This window comes from Aptenodytes forsteri, unplaced genomic scaffold (genome assembly GCF_000699145.1).
Source record: "Aptenodytes forsteri isolate BGI_AS27 unplaced genomic scaffold, ASM69914v1 Scaffold80, whole genome shotgun sequence".
Classification (NCBI taxonomy): Eukaryota; Metazoa; Chordata; class Aves; order Sphenisciformes; family Spheniscidae; genus Aptenodytes; species Aptenodytes forsteri.
In genome coordinates, this window is record NW_008795026.1 from 2706019 (window position 1) to 2727781 (window position 21763).

Consider the following 21763-nt stretch of genomic DNA (forward strand, 5'->3'; position numbering starts at 1 on the left):
GACAATATCAATCTGGTCCTTAAATACTGACCAGCCATGACACTGAGTCTTTCTCTCTGGTGATGGTAAATTATGCATTTCATCTACCTCGAGAGATTCTCAGATTTATGAAAGGAAATTCCAGTATTTGACCTTAACTTCTCCCTGCAGCAGCCAGAGCCAATTACCTCTTTTTCTGTCATCGTAACACGACAACATTACCAGACCCCGTGCTTTCTGTCACCTCCCTTTATGTATTTCCAATTGGGCATTGTATCTTTGTACCCCCAGGACCGCAACAGATTTGGCCAGGTACATAGATTAAATCAGCATATTGAAATATGTTCTAGTACTTAGCAGCAGCCTGGAGCAGTTGGCTCCCATTCATCTCAGCAGAAGTGCTGCCAACACGTATCGGAAGGGTTATGCCCAGATTACCTCGGAGGTCATGCTGAGCTTTGGGTTCAGGGCTTTTTACTTCACATTTTCCAATGAATTGGGAGCTGCCAGGAAAGCTCTCTTAGCCTTGTAAACAAACGTAGCACGCCAGGGCAGTAAGTAACACAGACTTCCCCCCACTGGCCTGCCAAACAAGAGGCACTGCTGAAGTACAAACGATCTTCACATCTTCAGTCCCTCACCTTCCTCCTCCACCTGGAAAAATATCTTCGTTCCATTAGGGCATGAATCAGTTGCTCACTTATAGGTGTGCAAGCCATATGAGATGCTTTAGGACATTTGAGATACTTGCCTGGACCTAGCATATAGGACCCAGAACCTATGGGAGACTTGTACCCTTATACAGTGGCAGCTAGCCACCAGCCAGATTCTCTGGGGCACCTGGAAGTCTCTGTTGACTGTATTGACTGCAGTGGAACACCGCATTTTCCTATGGAAATGAATATTAAGTGTCCCAATCTGAGGGCTGGATCTCACCGAGGGGAGTTCTCAGTGTGGTCCTAAGTTTTTAATGTTTAGACAGCTAGCTGTAGAGACATCTGGGGTCCAGTCCCTTTTATAAATGCCATTAGGCATGTGATCTGCAATTGTAGGTACCTGGATTCTTTTACATGTCATTCCCTTATTACCTGAAATGCTGCTGCTAGCTTCAGGGGTTTGGCCTGTAGGACCCAAGAGATCTTAGCAAAAACCTGCTGCTAATGATATGTGTGGGTTCCTCCTGCCAAATCTGAAATAAGTATGTTTTAAACTAACAATACCAGGGGTCTCTCATTTGCATTTCTCCCTCCTTCTCCTGTTTATTTTATATTGTTTATTTTATAAAAAAAATCAGGGCATACATGTTGGCAGTATTGTTCAATTCCAACCGGTTTCAGTTTAGCTGCAGGCTGGAAGTTGAGGCGCGCTGCTGACTCACTCAGTAATGCTACAGACAGTGATCCGGGCTTTAATGTATTGGAAACTGTGAAAACAAGTCTCCCAGAACAGTCTTCTGGAAATGACAGAGGCATGCAACAATGGGACAGCAATATTTCAGACAAATAGAAGTTGTTTCCTGCAACAGAAATCTTGAGCAAAATTAATCTCTTTCTATTTTGTACATGTTCACAGATCAATATTATCATCAAAGTTTTCTGGGTAACGTTTCCGTTATGCGTTCAAGGAGCATGACTAAAATGTTGGTTCACTCTTATCCACTCCCAAGGAGAGGAGTAGGTTCCGTGCAGGCTAGCGGAGACGTGTTTTCCCTAAATTATCTGTCACCATGTATATCTGTCAGAGAGGGTAGGTCTACCTGTGCTGGGGGTGGAAGTAATGAGTTCTTTGAGAAACCATGGCTTCCAGCAGGTAGCTTTAAACAGCTTTGGACAATCTCCCAAGCAGTTCTGCCTCCTGCACAGCCAGGCTTTAGCTTCCTGGGAGAAATTGCACCATGACTGGGGAAGATGACTCTCCTCATTGCAGTGTTTAGGGGGGAAGTCTTTTAAATATCACAGGACTAGACCATAGGGCCCTTGCCTTGAAGCCAAACTGAGATCTAAAACATCACTCAATATTCTGGGGAAGCTCAGCGCTGGGAGCAAGAGACTGGTTTGGGGTGTTGTGCAAACCGGAGGAGGGGGCTCCTAAGGTTTGGCATTTATGCCCCGTCTATTGCCACAGTCCAGCCAGGAGGGAAAATGCTATAACTGAGGCCCCGATATTGCCTTCAGTGATAAGGTAAAATTTTCTAATCCATTGGAGGTTGCAAACAGCCTCTCTATGAATATGGTACGTGAAGGTAGCATCACATCGATCTCCTCTAGGTTGACTTGTTGCTGAAAGATTGGGGAGAGAGGAGGGACCTCTGCAAAACCAGTATTAATATTCATTGAACTGTGATCTCCTTAAAAAATTAGTTGCTTTCTCGTATGTCAGGAGCTGGGGGAATTAGGACTGGATCATACTAGTGTGGGTCACACTGGCCAGAGCTGCTTCTGACAGGGAGGAACATGGTACCCTGATGGTCACCAATGACAGTGACAGTCCTCTGGCAGAGCAAGACATCCAAGACGGCTCAGATTTTGGATCTGCTCACTATGAGCAGGTATGTGCCCGCTAGTGAGGGATGTGGTAGGAAAGGCAAATTCCTGGAAAGTTCCTCGGCTTCCTACAGGCACTCGTTTTGCCTGGAATGAGTTGCAGCCAGGTGCTTTTTAGCCACCAGGTATTCCCTGGGGAACCACAGCCTCCAACCACAGCCTTAAAGTCAAACTGTCTTTGGGCCAGGCCCAGGGAAAGCTGGAAGGGTCTGCTGGGAGATACAGTGATGAGCATCATCTGCATAAAGCTGGCGCATCAGCCGTCCCAGCGGGCTTACGCAGATGGCAAATGAATGAAGATGGTCTGGGGGGACTGAGCCTGATGGGACTTTGGAGGTGAAGGGTTTGCAGATGGAAGAACAAGTATTTCCAACATCCCAGCCTTAGCTTCAGTTCCTCCAGAAGCCTCTGGGAGAGGGGGACATGGGAGGATATGGGTGACCAAGGGAGCCAAAACCCCCATAAGCATCCTTAAGTCCTTGATTTCATTTTATTTCTGTCAACTATATTTTAATAATGATTAGACTTAATAAATTATCATCTCTTCCTAATTAGACCTGTGATTACCCAGCCTGGTGCCATTAAGCACTAATACTGTTCATCTCCCTCCTTTGGAGACATTCATTGTGCGATAGCCTGTCATTATTCTGAGCTAAACATACCATTTCTCTCCCAGAAGCTGTAATTTTCAGAAATCCCAAGCAAACAAAGACAGCACTAGATGATGATTTAGCTTGTAGAGATAAAAAAGATCTCCGGTGGGAGGGGAAGAAGAGAGAAAGAAATACCTCCATTGAAGTTACCGGGAATAAAGATGTCACATTTTATGTTGTCACCACATCTGAAATCACCAGCCATCTGCAGTCTGCAGGCCAAGGAGAAATAATCTAGGGCTGATCACTCTGCCTCAGCTAGAGGCACATATATATTTATATGAGAGCTGTTAATGAGGAGGAAAGCAAGCCTGTGGAAATGATCCCAGCACGGTCCTTGGTTAGCGTGAACTGACTGTGCCCAGCCAAGGGTCTGGCTCCACATATCGTTGCATCCCAGCCCAGGTCATCAGAGGGATCCTGGGGACTTTAGGCTGTGAGGAGCTATCTCAACTCCCTCCCTTTCCCTCTACCCCAGACACATCTTCCCTCTGGGCGAGGGCAGCCTCCTGATGCTGCCTCACTCGAGGCTGCTGTTGAAAGGCTGGATGTTCCCAAGACCTCGGGGTAAGTGGCCCATATCACATCTCCTAAGGGCAAACAAAGGTACTTAACATGCATGATACAGGCTACACCATCATCATCCAGGTAATCAGCAAATATGTACTGCAGCAAGTTAAAGTTTCGGGGTTGCACAGGGCTCAGCTGCAGGATTTCTCATCAGCTTACCCTTTAGCTCCTCTTCCCTCTCCCGTTATGACTCATGTTTGTCTTTCCAACAGGAGGCTGGCCAAGTCCACCTTGCTGCTGATCCCTCTCTTTGGCATTCACTACATCATGTTTGCTTTCTTCCCTGACAATTTCAAAGCAGAAGTTAAGCTGGTCTTTGAGCTTGTGGTTGGGTCGTTCCAGGTAAGCCACCCTTTAGGCCACCGGTCAATCACCAGGTCTATCAGCAGGGAGAAGTATAACAAGCATGACAAGGGAATAAGCAAGCATGTGAGCTGGGCTTTTCCTGGACATGCGCAATACTGCTGTTATACCTTTTGGGGAAAAAGCTACTCACTCCAGCTTGGCCAGGATGGAAGATAATGGTATATTTTGCCTCCTGGAGTTCCAGAAGGAGATTCTCTCTCCTCGTTTTAGGCACCTGAAAGGAAAATGTACCTCTATAAGTTATTAACCCTGGGTTTTTTTGTACTTAAGGGAGAAAAATGAGCACCTCGGTTCAGTTTATATATTATTGACATGGTGTAAGATAAGATAAATTGCCTTTGGAAGGAATGTCTTTCTGGCCATTAACAGGAGCCTCGTCTGTCTTCAACCAGTTGACTTGCATGAACTGTCTCCTCTGTTAATAAGCCAAGTCCTGCCTGTAGATCCTGCTCAAGCAGGATTCCAGTTCATTGGTATAGGAGACAGGTTCCCCACGAGGATGGATAATGGGGCTGTCCTCTGCATTAATCTTCAGGAAGCCCTGATGAATTTTGCTCTTAGACCCTCCCACACACTTCACTTCAGTCAGTTCCCATGTTGGGCTGTTAACCCTGGCCCTGCTGTTGCATGAAAAGAAGCACTTATTGATGTATTTCATCCCATTGCATCCATCCATTAATCAGCTGTAGTCACTTTGTGTTCTCACAGCCTGCAAGCAGGATCTATCTGTCACCATGTACCATACACGTGTCAGTGGCACGCTTTGTTCAGTGGTGAATGAGTTAACGTCCCTGTCTACATCATTATCACTTCGCATCTGGCATCTCTCCTTTGAGAGATAAATGGACCTACACTTACCTCTTGTCTTCAGTGTTTGCAACCATAAGGGCTAGAGATAAGTTTGTTTTATTTTTTTCAGTGAAAGCTGAGATTCTCAAAAATGAGTTCTCACTTCAGGGGGGATGGGAAAGGAAGAGTATAGCCCTATACTGTGTCTAAGATCATTCTGACCTTGATGATGTACTAGAGAGCACGGTTACATCTCCCCAGTTTCAGCTGCAAAGAGCAAGCAGGAAAGCTGGGTCTAGTATCCCATCCAGTTGCCTCTAATGCCCCAGTTTGAATGACCAAGTGCCCCTGTTAGAGCTGAGCTGACCCCTGATGGCTTTAAACACCAGTCTGGAGCAATCTTTGAACTCACAGCCATACATCTGCTGCAAGGTACCTTAACCAATCTTCCCCTGCTCATTTTATAGGAAAAATGCAATCAAGTGGTTTCTAAGGGGCACCTTAGCAGTCCCCCAGCACTGTGCCCTTCCTCCAAGGCTGCAGTGAGTTTGGGTTGTGATCTAGGGGAATATCAGCTATGAGGTGCTAAAAGCCTGTTCTCTCCTTTTCCCTAGGGGTTTGTGGTGGCTGTTCTGTACTGTTTTCTCAATGGGGAGGTAAGATCAACAATATCGTTTGGTTCATGTTTGCAACTAAGGCAAATTGAATGCTTGTGGAGAGTGGATTGAGAAGTGTCCCATTCCTGATGTTACCATATTGGCGGGAAGCTTCCACGTCAAATCTCTCACTCCAGAAAAACAACTCAACCATTTGCCTGACAGCTTCCAGCACAATTAAACATATTAGCACTTTTGTGTGGACTATAATACTTCTGCTGCTGAGTCCTTCCTTTACTCATGAAACAGCATCAGCAGAACCCCCATATGACCTTGCATAAACCCTGATCCGAAGGGACCACCTTCAGCAGGGAAGGATAAAGCCCATCTTTTAAGCCCTACTCATGCTTAGCGCCTCAGTGAATCCTCCACAGAATCAGGCCCACTGCCAAGATGGAGGCTCGTTAGTGCAGTGATATTTTTGTACCATGCTCCGTCTGCCCGTGAGAAATTCAGCAGAGACTGGTTAAAGCCATATCGCGAAGGCTACCAAGTAGGTGTGAGCAACTAAAAACTTGGAGCTGCTGTCAGCTGGAGCACTTTCAGCTCAATAAACTGAGCACGGACAAGAAAGAAGCAGCTGTGATCTGGGTTTGTGTTCCAGCTTCCTGGGGGGAGGAAGAGTGTCCAGAATCACAATTTGCTCTCTTACAGCTCTGATGCTGCTTTCAGCCCTGCTGATGCCATGTGCACATCACGCAGTGGCATGCAGGGCAGATAGCCCAGCTCCAGCAGAGACCTTTGCCTGTAAGCCTGCGCAGAGCAGGACAGAACCACACAAACTTATTAACGATCCAAAACCGATATAGGCATTAACGTGACTTGTTAGGCACAGACCAGTGCCAGGTAACATGCTTCTACCTTACAGGCATTAATCTTGTCTTTCCCACGTTTCCAGTCCTGGGGTTTGCATCCTGGTGTTGTACTATTCCTGTGCTTGCTGATCCCAGAGACCCTCAGACACAGCTGTTTTATCTCATTCATACTGTTATCTAAAAATTTGCACTGGAAGGCTGCAGGAGGGGACAGGGACGGTGGCCAGATTTGTTCAGGATTTGAATCTGGACAGTGTAAACCAGATGATGTATGTAAACTCCCTGAACAGGAATAAGTAGCTTCTATCAAAAAAGCACAGCTGTATTGACAGCTTTACAAACAAGCTATAGTTAAATCATTTGTATTTGGACAAAAACAGGGCAGTGAAAAAAAAAAATCTTAATTATACTCACAAAGCATATGTTGCCATTAAAGTTAAGTATCTGATGCCTTCACTGTATCAGATAAGCAATTCCCTGTGCTCAGCTTTCTGCTGAAGCTCAGGGATTTCTGCTCCCGTAGTTCACTGGCTGGAGTGCGACCTCTCTTCTATGTGGCTACAAGTTCTGGCCAGGTTGAGTTTAGTGACCTTTATAAAATAATTCTTAGCCCCTTGGTAGGTGGGTCACCCATTGCTACTCACACAATCAAGTCAGAGCAATGGAAAATGCTCGCCTCTGCTGATTTGCTTGTCTTTCCACCACCTAGGTCCAGGCTGAGCTCAAGCGAAAGTGGCGGAGGTGGCATCTGGAGCGGTTCCTGGGCTCGGACATGAAGTATCACCACCCTTCCTTAGGCAGCAATGGCACCAACTTCAGCACCCAGATCTCCATGCTGACCAAGTGCTCACCAAAGACACGCCGGTGCTCCGGCTTCCAGGCTGAATTCTCTCTGGTGTGATGGGGAGAGGCTCTCTGAGCACTGAGCATCCAAGAGAGAAACTGAGAGACAGAAGGATCCCCAGGAATCAGCACTACGATGACAAACCCTTGTGAAATTACATGCTCCGCATGAGCCAACAGAGGACACAAAACTGGAAAAGCCACTGGCATCCAGAACAAGAGGCAGAGAAATACTTTCCCTCTGCCTCTTTTCAGACTTTTCACTCTTAAGTTTCAAGGCCTCAGGGGTTGGTAACTATGAGTAAAGGTCCCAGTCACTTGAGGAGAGCCTGGGAGATCCTGATGTGTCATAAATAATGAAGTAGGGGGGGTAAAGGAGGGGAGAGCCTGAGTCCTTGGTGGCTTTACCAGAACTGGCATCTCTGAAACAGATAAATTGCACTTTTTCAAAAATGAGCCAGTAAAGGAGAGAGGGAGGCAAGAAGCAGGAAAAAAAAAAGAAATGCCAAACATATGAATGTGCCAAAAGTCCCGTTGATAAGAGGTGGTGATAAGGCACCGAAGACAGAGTCAGGGACATGGGGAGAAGGGACAGGAGGAACATGAGCAGGAAGGGGAGAGGCCAGCGCACGGCCCCTGCCTCTGCATTTTAGACGTGTGAAGACGAAGCTGCAGCACCAGGAAAGCCCCTCAGAGGATGCCACAGTGCTGTGGTGTGTTCTGCTAATTGCCCACCATCCTTGCTAGCAAAAGCTTTCCAAGCACCCTTGGGTGCCCTCTGGAAAAGCAGGTCGCTGAGAAGGAACAGCGCGAATGCCCTTCTCTGCGCTATGTTCATGACATCGTGTTTTGTTTGGTTGTTTTCAATGAACAGGAAACTCGATTTGCATGTATAAAAACCAGGTACAGATGCCAAAAGCGGAGCACGGCTGTGTTTTTCATTCTTTTTAAGTTCGCTCATAGATCTTGGTGCATTAACGCACCCAGGATCATTAGGAATCAGGGGAAAACAATTGGTCTGTAATTCGTTTGCACTTGCTTAGCACACACTGCCAGGAAAGGGAGATGTAGAACCCTGTAATCCTTAATTGAATCAGACCCGCCATAAGGAGCCACTCTCCAGATGAAAAAATTAGCATCACAGCAGCAAGCAAAATTGCTTTCATCAGAACAAGGTTGTCTCAGCACGTAACTGGCACTCCAGGAGTCAGGAAGGAGTGAAGGAGCTATTAAATTGATTTCTTCTTCAGCTTTTACGGGGAGCTTTCATCCTATGATGAAGGCATTGTTAGATCTTTAAGACGTGCATGTGTATTTTACCTCTTTTCTGAAGGCCTATTAGTTTCCATATAGGGGCAATCCCTATTTGAAGAATGCACATAGATCCTGTTAAAGCCAAGGGAATAGTTATTTTTTTCTTTTCTTTTCTTGGTGGAGGCACAAAGGAGAGGGGTGAAACCAAATCCTGCTCAGACATGCCAGGCTGGCGGCTCGCAGGGCATCACATGCAGCTCGCATGCCCGGGCACTGCATTTGAGACAATCCCCGCAATCCCAAGCTCAGTCAGAAGTTAGACAACATAAGGATGCAGATGCTTACGTTGGTGTCCCACCCAGCTGCACGGAATGGGGTTGCACCAGTTTTACACTGGGCATGGGAAATCCCTGCCCAGCTCAGGTGTACACTTAACAGTTGGGCTGCTGTCATCATAACATGTCATAGCACTGTCCTCGTGAAGGAGAGTCTGGGTCACCAATGCATGTACATGGAAAGGAAGGTGGGCTCCTCTTTCAGAGTTCAGAGATCTCGACTTATCCACCAGGTACTAACAGCACCTGGACTTCTTTTTCTTCAGAGTGAAGTGTAGTTCATTGAAGGGAAGCATCTTTAACTTGGTGGGTTTGGCGTTCGTTTTGCTTGTTTGCTTGCTTTAAGCATCTGTGATTCACTGCCAACAAACCACACTGAGCCCAGGAGGAGAGTTGCAGATCTGGACATCCAGTTCCTTCCTCAGTTCTGAGAGGGTGGTTGTTCCACGCTGTAACCCTCCCCAGAGCTATACCCCTTATCATCTGAGCTCGATGTTTCCAAAGTATTTCTCCACATGCGGGACTGAGAACAGCATACAGGGCTGAAGTCAGTAAGGGGCATGAGATACTCCGATACAACTGCCCTGAAAGGTAGACATGCACTCATGAGTTTCCAGTGAGCTGGCTCAGATGCTGTCACAGTGTAGCCATGGCTACCCAGCCTGCGAAACCTAAGAGGATAGGTAGATATTTGTGAAGGTAGTCATAATGAGCTTCATGGTCCTGGAATTAAAGTGCTGATGAGACCCCAGGCTAGGCAGGTGCAAACCATCTTTGTTATGGCTACGTTACACTGAAACTATGTCATTAGCGGTTAGAATCCAGCACTGACATGCCATAAGATCATCAAAATCCTCTCTTAGCAGCTCTCTAATTCCCAAAATCCAGAAAAACTAAGAGGATGCTTAAAATTTCCCCACGTTGCTTGCACTGAAGCCCTTATGCCCTGACACCCCAGGAACAAGGTCCCCGTTGAAACGCCCATGACGTTCTCAGAGGCAGGGACCCTCTTTGTGTTTGGTGCTGGTGCTGCTCTGGTGAGTGCTTTCAGACCTGGGTTAGGACTCACACAGAAGATGCTGGAGAATTCCCACCAGTATCTTCTCCTGTGCCTGGTTCAAAGCAAGAATTTGATTCGGCTCTGCATTTCACCGGGTGAATGGCTAGCTGCAAGTAAGCCCAGAAGAAGCAAGGGAAAGCTCTTTCTCAGCTTCCATGGTGTAAAATGCTTCCTTTCACTGGTTCAGAATTTGGAAGCACCATCAGTCTGGGAAAGATTCAATTAATCAAGCTGCAAAGTCATTCACCCTCTTCATCTGCCACGGTAGCTATTTATGCCCAGCAAAATTGGTGGGCTGCAGAGGAGCACTGCCTGATCTTGTTAGTGTATCCACTGAGGTGCCTAAGGTGTGAACTTGAATCCCAGGTCCCAGACGAGCAGAGGAGGAGTTTCAGCACAAAGCAGTTGAGCATAAGTGACTCACCATTACCAGCAACCTCCTTTGTGAGATGTGAGGGAAACCCTTCCCATCTGTTTTAGGCAGCCTTGCTGGAGCAGAAGGTCAATGTCTGTGAGCCACGAGCAATGAGACACCTTGTGCATTTTCACTCTGTTGTTCTTCACCTTTTCCTCTCCCCGTGCTCGTAACGCCATTTGCAGGAGGACCTTCTGCTTTGTATCAACAGCTTCTCTTCCGTTTCAGCCCTGTGCTAACCTGTGCCAGCATCAACCATATGCCAAAGGCAGCAGGAATGGGCTTGCCTTTTAGAGACATGACAGGGAAAAATTGAGTTGGTTATTTACCCATGCCACAGGGCCTTCTGCAGCCCGTGGCATTCACCACCAAGCTATTCTGCACGGGAGCGTGAGGATGGGATGTAGCCTAAACTGAGGGGCTCCTTCAAAGAATGTTGACTGCATTAGCATGCCAGGAACAGTGCCCCCAGGCATCCTACTTGCAATTATTTCATCACTGAACATCCAGCCACATCGCCGTTACGCTGTCAAGGGTGTTTGAGAGATTAAATGAATGTGCTGAATATACCTGCTGTGACAGGCATGGCAATATTAGTGATGCAGGCAGCGCAGAGCTGCCAGCCCAGCTGTGTTGGCCTCATATTTCAGGAGAACAGAGGAGTCAGTGGTGAAATCAGAGCTTTTCACTCTGGGGATATGAGCAATCAAGTGAACGATGACATTTGGATCAGGCCCTCATTTAAGTGGCTTAGTGCAGGACTTTGGCCCGATAACTTGGCCTCCTCTACTCTGTTTTTCATCCAACTCATCGATAAAATGGAGTTCAAGGACCTCACTGCAACCCCAAACGACAACCCAAGCTGCATCGTCCTGAACCCATGCAGAATACACGATGCAGTGCTCGGGACCGCTGCTGTTGCTCACGACGCACCAGTCTGACCCCCTTAACTCTGGTGTAAGACAGAAATGACTCCAGTGAAGGCAGCGGGAGTCATTTGCTGCAAAATAAGATTAAGAGGCATACCTGGATGTGGCAGGCTTTTAGATATGTGTGAGGATCATGAATTCGGACTCCGAAACTCTTTACAGAAATCAGGCCAAATTCTGATCCCACTTGCACCAATCAGCTCACTACAGTGACTCCTGAATTACACCAGCATCAAACTGGAATTTGCCTTTAGAATAATTTCTTTATCTTCAGCCTGGACCTGTTCCCTCCCTTTTTATACCAGTGAGAAATCTTCAGCCGAACTGTTCCCTCCCTTTTTATACCAGTGAGAAATCAAACCCCTCCTGCTAATTAGTCACTCTCTATTTCAGTGATTAAACTATTAAACAATTATTAAGTATGGAACAATTAAAATACAGAAATTAAATTATTTTCTCGAGGTCTAGAGGTACAAGGTTCAATGCTAACATTAGACTGTAGATATTTCTATTCAGCTGGGACTGAATAGAGCTATTTTTTATACCAGTGAGAAATCAAACCCCTCCTGCTAATTAGTCACTCTCTATTTCAGTGATTAAACTATTAAACAATTATTAAGTATGGAACAATTAAAATACAGAAATTAAATTATTTTCTCGAGGTCTAGAGGTACAAGGTTCAATGCTAACATTAGACTGTAGATATTTCTATTCAGCTGGGACTGAATAGAGCTATATTGCTCTATTGCTATATAGAGCTATATTGCTCTGTGGCCCTCTCATAAGCAGCAAGAAATGAGAATATGATCATGTTTAGGGTTTAAAAAAGAGCAGTAAAGAAATTGTAGGCTGTTGCAAAATATCAGGGCATTAACTTGAAACTAGTTTTTAGAATCAGTATATATGCAGCAGCAGCATTACTGCAGTTATGGAATGAAAAAGGGATCCCAAGAAAGCCCAGGAGGCGAAACACCTGAATGGTTTTTTTTTATTTTATTTCATTTTATTGCCTAGGAAACAGTTATATTTTTCTCAAGGAAGGTGTTACTGGAGAAAAAATGTTTTGTACATTAACTAGTCAGCAGATTTACTTCTTTCTCAGTATCAGTGAGGCAGGGTGGTGTCTGTGTCACAAGGCTATGCGAGCGAAGGGATTAAAACCAAATCTCTGCTCCAATCTGATGGAAATACTTTCCGAGAGAGATGCACCTGCTGATTAACGAAAGACTGCCAGTGGTTTCTAAAAAGCAAAATGAAGTTCCAAAGAAAGCTCAGGAGTGAACATCGCTTGGCTCCGTGGCAGGGATTAAAGGGGCTTGGTGGGATTATTTTGTCTCCATTCCTTCCACCTTCACCACAGTGTTTAAACAAGGCAAAACCCAGTGGATTTCTGCAGGAAATATGAAATATTTTCAGGCTAAAAGGGAATCTCTCAAACTTGGAAATGCCAATATGTGTCTTTGTGAAGCTTATTTTATTCTGTCTGCGCAAGTCCAACTTGGTTTGATAAATGGCCTGTGGAAATCCATGTGGTATCAGAAGCAAGGAGACTGAGAAGCAACGTTTCTTCTCTGGAAGATGAATCTAGGTTTAACACCAAAGCCCATGTAAAACATGCTTCCTCCCCGCTGTGTCCCAGCCTCTCTGCTTTCAGGTAGGGCGTTCAGCTGAAGGAAGGATCTTGACCGGGGTGCTGACGCAGCCCAGGCACAGCTCTCTGCTTCCTCCCAAGGCTTCTCTGCACCAACGAATGTGCCAAACTCTTGGAGACAAGGGCTGCAGTCCTGAGCATCCTGACTCGCAATTCAGCTTTGCACTTTTCACACACCGATGCTTATGGTTGCAAGGACCATAATGCTTCTTGATTGTAGATGACCCTCGAAGAGCAGGAGGCCAAGCTCTTGGCCTCATATATACCCATATCAATGTGGAATTACTCTGCTGGTATCATTCGTGAACTAAACTGGTGTAATAGGGAAAAGAATTAAGTCCCAGACTGGTACATGGAGTCAGATGTCCCAAAATCCAGAACAGCACGGATTTCAATCCATTTTCTTTCAGTCAGTCAACTTTTCACCCCGTCTCCAAACCCAGTATTTACATACCAGCCTGATGAAGTGTAATTACAATGACTGATCTTGTTACTTCCCCTGGAGATCTGTACAGTTGTAAACTATGGCTTTTAGGAATTAGGAGTTGCCTGGGCCAACAGACCACCTCTTCCACCTCCTACTGTCTGAACGTCCTAACTCCTTGTTTGCTTGCATGGTGTTGCGCTATACACCGAGGAGCCCTGGGTTTGAAACGCTGGTTATTTCTAGCATACTCTGAAATCACAGGGAAGAAGACAAACACTGGGACTGGAAACTACATAACAGGTCTGTAAGGGAAATAATGCTCATTTGGGTTCTGAGGGCCAGGCCTTTAGGACACGCAAATTGGCATCAGCAGAGCACTAGTGTTTTATACCCCAGTTTTGTGGATATTGTAAATTTGTACATAGAGGAAATCTGAATAGCACATTTAAAAAAAAAAAACCAACACATTTTTGATACTCTGATGATGATAAATTAAGTTCGAAAGGGCACTTTTGAATTCAAAAGTGCATTTTTCAGACTGTTTCAAACACCTCAAGCTGTTGTTCGGTAGCTGGTGCCAACTCACTCTTCTCACTCAAACTGTAAGCACCTCTGCTCTGCCCTCCTGTAAATAGGCTTTGACAGCAAAGAGTGATGACAACTGGCTGTGAACGGAGAATCACTGTCTCTGTGGACTTTTATGTACCTAGGTGCTTGTGATGTATTCTTCATGCCAGTGAGAACAGGCCTGCTTGCTCAGCACAGGTGAAATCTCCGCCTTGTTTCATGGCCTTTTACCCGATGTTATTTATTTTGTTCTGACTGTACATATGCAATGAATTGGCTATTTTTTTCCCTTGTATTTGGTTCATCTCCTTGCTTCAGAGGAGGTTCTTCTCTGTGGTTGACACTGCTGAAAACAAGCAATAAAACCATCGTGAAGACATTGTGTCTAAGATGTTCCACCTGATATTTTAATTTATTTTTCTTAGTCCTGAAGAGGACACAGACAGAGGAGGAAAGGCTAAGAAGGAGGTAGTGAGCTGGTAGGGTGGTTGCCTAGAGTTAGGCATAATTATCTCATACTTTGTAAGGTTAGCCAGATAGACCAAATGGCTCTCAAAATGGGAGACCTTCTTTGAGAACATCTGTGCCAGCAGAAGAATCAGTACCAGCCCCAGCATGAGTGATCCCCAAAACGACCACGATGAAGGCAACACCACAGCATGAGCTAGGTGGCTGGATGCAATGTCTTTTGGAGGCAGGACCCATGCATGGAGGTAATAATCATGCAATTACAAACACACTATGGTTCTTTTGCCACAATCAAGAGACGTTAAATGATTCCTGTATTTGTAGGTATGTACACCCAGGCACATACATATACACGTATTGATTGTTACCAGCGTAGGGTTGGATGCTGGAATATCCTCCAACTGTCTCACTATGCTGTGCCGTTCAAATTCATCCCCATGAGAATCCCCCCCAGTACCCTGGATGGACAGACCAAAGCTAAGATCTGTCTTTTACATCACAGACTGCAGCAGTTCATAACCACCCTCCAAGAACAGGAAAACCCCAAAATATGTGAAAAAATGTGTTTGCTCTCATTCCCTTCGGGACTGAACACACTCAGACTGCCAGTCGTCCAGGCCACATGGTAGGAGAACCTGTGAGCAGCTTTTCGAGAGCAGATGCGATGGGTCCATTCAACCCGCAGAAATCCCACACCGCTGCGAGAAACCAAAATGCTTTACCCATGAGATGCACGAGAGCTGCCATCCAGTGCTCTCTGCAACATTTGGCATGTATAATATCCAAGGGCATCTTACAATGCAGTTTCCAGCTCAAGGCGGTGGTTTGACTTGGGCTTGTCACAACCAGATGATTCCACAGCACTGATGGTGTAAATTCATAATCTGAGCATCACGAGAACATCCTGCCTGAAGATCTTACAACTAGACCCTCGACCCATCCACCTCAGTACTGTATGTACACACCATCCCTGTACATGCATATACAAACACAATACGTCTGACTGTAGCAATAATTATATGAGTGGGTAATGAACGACTTGCACGTGTAAAGTGAAGCACAACAGCTGGGTCTGGAGTTAAGCATCCTGCTGCTTGGTTGTTACTTTAGTTTGCCTTTGAGACATAGGTTAAGTTAGTCCTCTGAATGTGTTGTTTATCCACCTCAAAAAGAATGCCTTGATTTTTGGAAATGCAGAGTTCATTGGATCTTTTCAATGCGGAGTACAAATTTGTCTACTTAAATCCCTTCTCATACCCTCTGGGCTGAAAGTAGCTTTCTCCATGGAAAGAAATGGATTGGTGTTTGAACATGGATTTTGCAAAGCCTCCAAATCTCTGCTAGTTGATTCCAAATCATTAGCAAGCCATTTAAATTAACACTTCTTTCAGGCACAGAATTGCCCGGTAGGGCTAATGAGACTTAACACTCTCCCTTTCCATTTCCACTGCCCCTGCATGGAGCTGGTGGTACCGCAAAGCTCAGGTCTGTCTCTGCCTCCTGGACACACTGTGCGTGCCAAGTGCTGGCATCTTGTACACTGGTCCCTGGAGCAGTAGACACAGCAGTAGTGCTCAGCCTGCGGGGACTGCGTGCTCACCCCTGGCAGCTTTCCCACCCTGCCAGGTGACCAGATACCTCCTGAGCCTCGTATGGTGACCTCAGCTTTGCAGCTTCCTCCAGCTTTCCCAAGGGTGCTGCATCTTGCCCCTGCATCATGTCTGTGTTTCATCCTCGCTGTCTGCCCAGTTCAGTAGCGCTGTCTTTTCAGGTCTTCATTGCTGAGAACAAAGCATGAGCCTTCCTCTGTGTTGGAGAAATGCCTAGCAGGCAACTACAAGTGAACAGTAATTATTCGTATAAAAGACACATTATTTGATGCACATGAATATTAGGCAGTGAAAATAGATCACAGTGAGAGAGGTCAATGAGCTTTTCCTTGTCCATAGGGCCAGTTCCACAGCTCACCCCCTTTTTAAGCTGATTTACACCCACTGTTCACACTACTGATAAAGGCCAAATCTACAACAAGTCTTCGCTATATATGTCCCTCCTTTCTGCGTGGATAAACCATTTTCATTTAAAAGCCAAGGGTCTAATGCTCTGGGCCATTCTGAGAAGCAAAGCTGTTGCATACTGACTTTCACTGGATCCCTCTGTGGATTAAATCAGAAATCAGAAAAACAGGTTACAAAGGCTGGGGAAAGGGAAGATCAGCCAATTGCATTTATTCTGTGTCTATAGACGTGATGATAATCACATACTGCCAAAAAATGTCTTCCATATGAGGAACTCCAGTCACTGCCCAGAAATTAATTAGTGTAAGTGGCTTTGATGAAGGTCGCCTAAGAAGTCTGAGGCAAAAATCAACCCAATCATCTTCGATCCCTGCTGTGTGTCCTCTGTGCAAGAGCCACCCTTCCTGGTTTACAATGAGCATAGCATCGCTTTTCTTAGACACGCACCATTATTCTGAATTTGATAGAACATGCGATCACATACATCTGGAAATTTTTGACCTTGGCTTTTAGAGCTTCTTTGTGTAAGTTCAGTGGTGAAGTGGTTTTTCATGACTGCAAAAACATCATTCTCTATAAGAAAGAGCCATGATGAAAAATGGCCAATGGCATCCTTTTCCTTTGATCCCCTGTGGTTTCCATGGCAAAATGCCAGGACGAGGACTTTTGTGATCTCCATGACAAAGCAATTTCCCATGTAGTGAATCAATTGTAGCAGTTAAATTATCTTCACGCCACATGCAACCAGTTGCATTCACTCCCTCCCACTGGGGATATAAAGTTTGAACTGTGACTCAGTGCAGTCCGCAGAAAGAGTCCGGCTGCCCTCAGACAAGTTCAGAAAGACTCTGGGTTGTCCAAAGATCACAAGGGAGTGTGGCACAAAGAGCCTAGGCGCTGCATCACTGCTGTAATACCATACACTCTGAAAGCCTTAAAACCTTTTCCAACACTGACACATGCTCGCAGAGGAATCATTCCTACTGGTGTAACTTCCTATGCATTTAACATCTTGTTGGATCATATGAACAAAGCCAGGTAAGTTGAAATGTCATCTCAAAATAGCCATTTCCCACGTAGTGGTATTCTCAGAACCAAATTGGCCTTGCAGCCCAAGACCAGAGAAGGCAAGAGGTTTATGTATATGGCATTAGGTCCCTCCTTACAGTGCTCAGTGATGAACCCTCTCCTAGAGTCCATCCCTGCCCCATCACACTACTGATTGAAGCTCTGCCCTTGAAAATATCTCCACTCTCCCAGCTGAGATCAAAGCCTTGAACCCTTATCACACACAGCCTAAGAGCATGGGAAATAACTTGGCATGCTGAAACCTGCTCTTGGTTTTCAGAGCAACTCTACATAATTATTGCACATTGACTGGGACAGAGGGAGGGAAAGCAAAGAAAACAATATCTGACTTGTAAGCCTGAGGGTTGGTGTGATTATTGGGGAACTAAGACACTCTAAAGCACACTTCGTTGTCCAAACATTAAGAGGACAATTACTACAACTCAAAACTTCAATACCTTGATAGTCAGACGTCCTGGGTGGCAAACAGGAGTCCTGTCACTTAATATCAGGTCCAAATCAAGGAGAAAGGAGATTCAAAGTGGAGTCATTAGCCAAGATGTCACATGAGAGCACTGCAAGCATGTCATTAGCTCTGGAGAGTTCTTCACTTTTCCAGCAGGTGACACAAAAGTCCTTAGAAACAGAGGTGTGGGTGGGAGCTGGGCACTGGCTTTTAAAGCAGTGATGCCTGTATGTGATGTGAAGAAAACTAGGGTAGAACAATGTCATACCAACACCCACATATTTGTATATCTTTCCCTTCCTTCTGGCAGGTCCTGACAACTGGTTGCACCCCATTGTCACTTTTTACCTGAATCCACGTGTGAATCTTATTTTACAAAGGAAGGAACATACCGGCAGCAAGACCCCAATACTGAGTTGGCCACTGCTGCCTCCCCCAACCCTTACAGATCTACTTCAGTGGGATGCCTAATCAATGGCTGTTTCTTATCAACCACTTAAGTCTCAGCTCTTTGGCATAAAGCAGTTAGAAGCCATGATATTTCATTACATCCTACCTGCTCCCAGCTAAAAATACGGGAATCTGATAGAAACATGGCTTCAGTCTGCAGTGATGAAGGAATTTATTACTTGTAATAAATTCATGTGTGTAATGTGATTTCTGGTTTGGACTGGGTGCAGCTTTTCATTGCATCCCATCATGTATTTCCCCCCAAGTCAGTGTCTGTGTGATGTAGTTCTCCGCTAAACTCCGGCCCTCTCTCCTTGTGTCCCATTTAGTTCATAGACAGGACTCTAAACGGAGGGCTCCTTGGGAGCTATTCCAGAAAGGCTCTTTGGCTTTTGAGAAAATGCTAAACATGTTGGTCTATGATGGGAGAAGGTCCACACACATCTCACAGCTCGCAGAGCTCTCCCTGAGACAGCAGTAAGCATGAATGCAAGTTACTCAGCCTGGTCCTCCCGCTGCCAAAGCCCGTCTTGGCCTTGTCCTCTTGGCTGAGTCTGAACTCACCCCTTTCTTGGTTCGTGATGGTCACATTTCCAAGGATCTGTTTGTAAATTAGAAGGTATAATCACAGTCATTTATCTGATCTGGGGAAGAAGACTGGATGGTTTTCTCCTTTCCTGCTTCCATTACTGGCCAGGCACCAGCAGTTTCTGAGAGGATTATTGTCATCGTGGCCAGAGCTGGACAAGAAAAAAGCTTAGAATCAAAATTATAGAGTACGCCTCACTTCTGGGCTCTCACCAGCTCCCCCATCTCAGAGGAAAGCTTTGGCTTTCATCAGCTGGATTGGTTATTAGGACTTGTGTGAATAACTGATTGCATTTGGCTGCTGAGGATTGAAGGGAAGGAAAAAAAATCCATGGTTTATTTTGAAAAAAAAACCCAACAAAAAACTATGGTTTATTTTGAACAAAATGTTAAAATAGACATGTTATGGGTTTTTTCCCCTGAAAGGAGAAACATAAAAATACTATTTGAAAAAAAAATAAACTGTGATATGGAATGGAACATTTCAGTTCTGCCATTTGAAATTACAAAAGGAAAAAAAAAAAAGAAAAAAGAAAAAAGTCAAGATAAACTCAAATACACTCATAAGAAAAGAATAAAAGACAGCACTGCCTCCCTTCCACTAACTCACCTTACAGCCAGAGCAACTAGGTAGGGTGAGAGCAACAACTTGAATCTTCAAGATCGAGTCCTTTTACATTGTGCATTGCTGAATGAGACTAATTTATTTACTGGGGTATTAAATAGAAAGATTTGAAATCCCTCAGCTCTTTCCAGTTGCGCTGTTATGACTTTCTATAACTGGAAGAAACTGGGGCTCACGTGTTCGTGCTCTCCCATCCCTTTCCCAGCCTGGTCAGTTCTAATCACCAGCCCAGGGAGCTGTGCTCTGTTTCAGTAGATTTTGCAAATGGTACATCTTTCAGACGCACAGCCTTCTTTCCTTGGGTAGGGCATTACAGGTTTGTCTAATTCACAACTGAAATTAGACATTTATTCAAGCTAGGAAGGACTTAAGGTAGTGAAACAAAGCATAACGTTATACAAAACAGCACAGCCCAAAGAGCTGGAGTCTGGGCCACCCTCTCAGAATATTGTATGGGCTAGGTTAGTAACCTCTACTGTCTAAGGTGGCAACTTGTAAGTAAAATTAAAATTATTGGAAGGCTTAGCAGAGTTAGTTTACCTACAATAATTTTTCTACGTGGGTAATGTTTCCAAAATGGTGATCGAAATTAATTCTGGTTGCTGCAATGTCCTACTACATCAGCTCACTTCTATGTACATGGTGATTAATTTGCACATAGTTTATAATACACATAAATTTTGTGGCAGATTAGAAGCCCAAGGGTTGCATCTGTGGAGCTAAGCAGTGATAAGAGTCAATGGGCACCTTTCCTAAAGTCAACAAAGATGTATATAATTCAGCAACTCTCATTATTCAAATGCCAATCTAATCATACTGCAGAATGTAAATTAATGGAACATTCTTTTGAGAGCTGCTCAGATCCACAGTAATAGTCCAGTTCTGGATGTTGCCCAAGCCTTGAACAAGAGTGAATTTCTTCAGATTCAATATTATCTGAAGTGCTACGGCCTGTTCACAGTGAAAAAGCTTTTTAGGTGTTATTAAGTTAAAGAGCAAAATAGTAATTACTCTGGCAAGGGATAAATTTCCAGGGAGCATTTGAGACGGGTTCCAAGTGGATCACACACGCTCAGCTAGAACATATCTCTCGTCAGAAGAAATACAAGTACTTGAAAAAACAAAGGATTTGCAAAGTGCTGGTGAAGTGTAGTATGACACACAGGTATGAAGCACTTCAGCGATGAAGATAAATGACAAAGTCCTCACTACTGTACAGAGAATCTGGCTGCAGAAACTCATTACCAAAGCTTTTTCTTTTCGTGAATCAAAAGAAAAGCAAATTTAAAAAAATACAGTGCAACTTGGTGAGGTGGACAATGCAGATTCCCATTATTCTGAACTCCCATTTATTCTGAACCCCCATTTAAACCTGTCCTGACCTCCTCAGATGTAAGCACTTCGGTTAAATAGGTTTGCTTTCTTCATATAATCTTAACAGGGCAGGTACAAATTCCTAGCATCACACAGGAGGATGCATCTGATAGACCCCATTCAACCACAGGTTGAATTTAGCCACCAAATGTGGAAAAACCTTCCACCTAATGTGTCTCTCCATAAAGCAGTTGTCTCTCTGCAGAGACAAGAAGTTGAAAAACTACATTTCATTGCACACTGTTTTCTCCCTGTGAAGTGGGCCAGAGCGTGAAAATCTATTGGCAGCTTTGTAAACAGAAAGCAAAGAGCAATTGTTATTGTAGTATTGACTTTCTGGGTGAAATTCCTCTCACTTGGTTTTATGTATTGTCATGGTTTAACCTCAGCCAGCAACTGAGCACCACAGAGCCGCTCGCTCACTTCCCCCGCCCCGGTGGGACAGGGGAGAGAACAGGAAGAGTAAAAGTGAGAAAACTCGTGGGTTGAGACAAGAACTGTTTAAGAATTGAAATAAAATATTATAAAAACAATAATAATAACAATAACAATAATAATAGTAATGAAAAGAAAAACAACAACAGAGAGAGAGGAACAAAACCCAGGAAAAACAAGTGATGCAACCGCTCACCACCCGCCGACCAACGCCCAGCCAGACCCCTGACCCAGCAGTGGTCACCGCCCCCCAGCCAACTCCCCCCAGTTTTTATACTGAGCATCACATCATATGGCATGGAATGTCCCTTTGGCCAGTTGGGGTCAGCTGTCCTGGCTGTGCCCCCTCCCAGCTTCTTGTGCACCTCCTCGCTGGCAGAGTATGGGAAGCTGAAAAGTCCTTGACTAGTGTAAGCACT

At 45.0% G+C, this 21763-nt stretch overlaps 1 protein-coding gene across 1 annotated transcript in view; it reads left to right on the forward strand.

The window, feature by feature from the left end:
* The window catches only part of VIPR1 (vasoactive intestinal peptide receptor 1), a 76958-nt gene extending 68830 nt beyond the window's left edge, over window positions 1-8128 (forward strand). Inside the window, exons 10-12 of the mRNA XM_009275936.2 lie at window positions 3958-4087; window positions 5515-5556; window positions 7081-8128. Of these exons, the coding sequence (XP_009274211.1) occupies window positions 3958-4087; window positions 5515-5556; window positions 7081-7272 (364 nt within the window). The 3' untranslated portion in view covers window positions 7273-8128. The remainder of the gene's footprint in view (window positions 1-3957; window positions 4088-5514; window positions 5557-7080) is intronic.
* Window positions 8129-21763: the final 13635 nt, after the last annotated feature.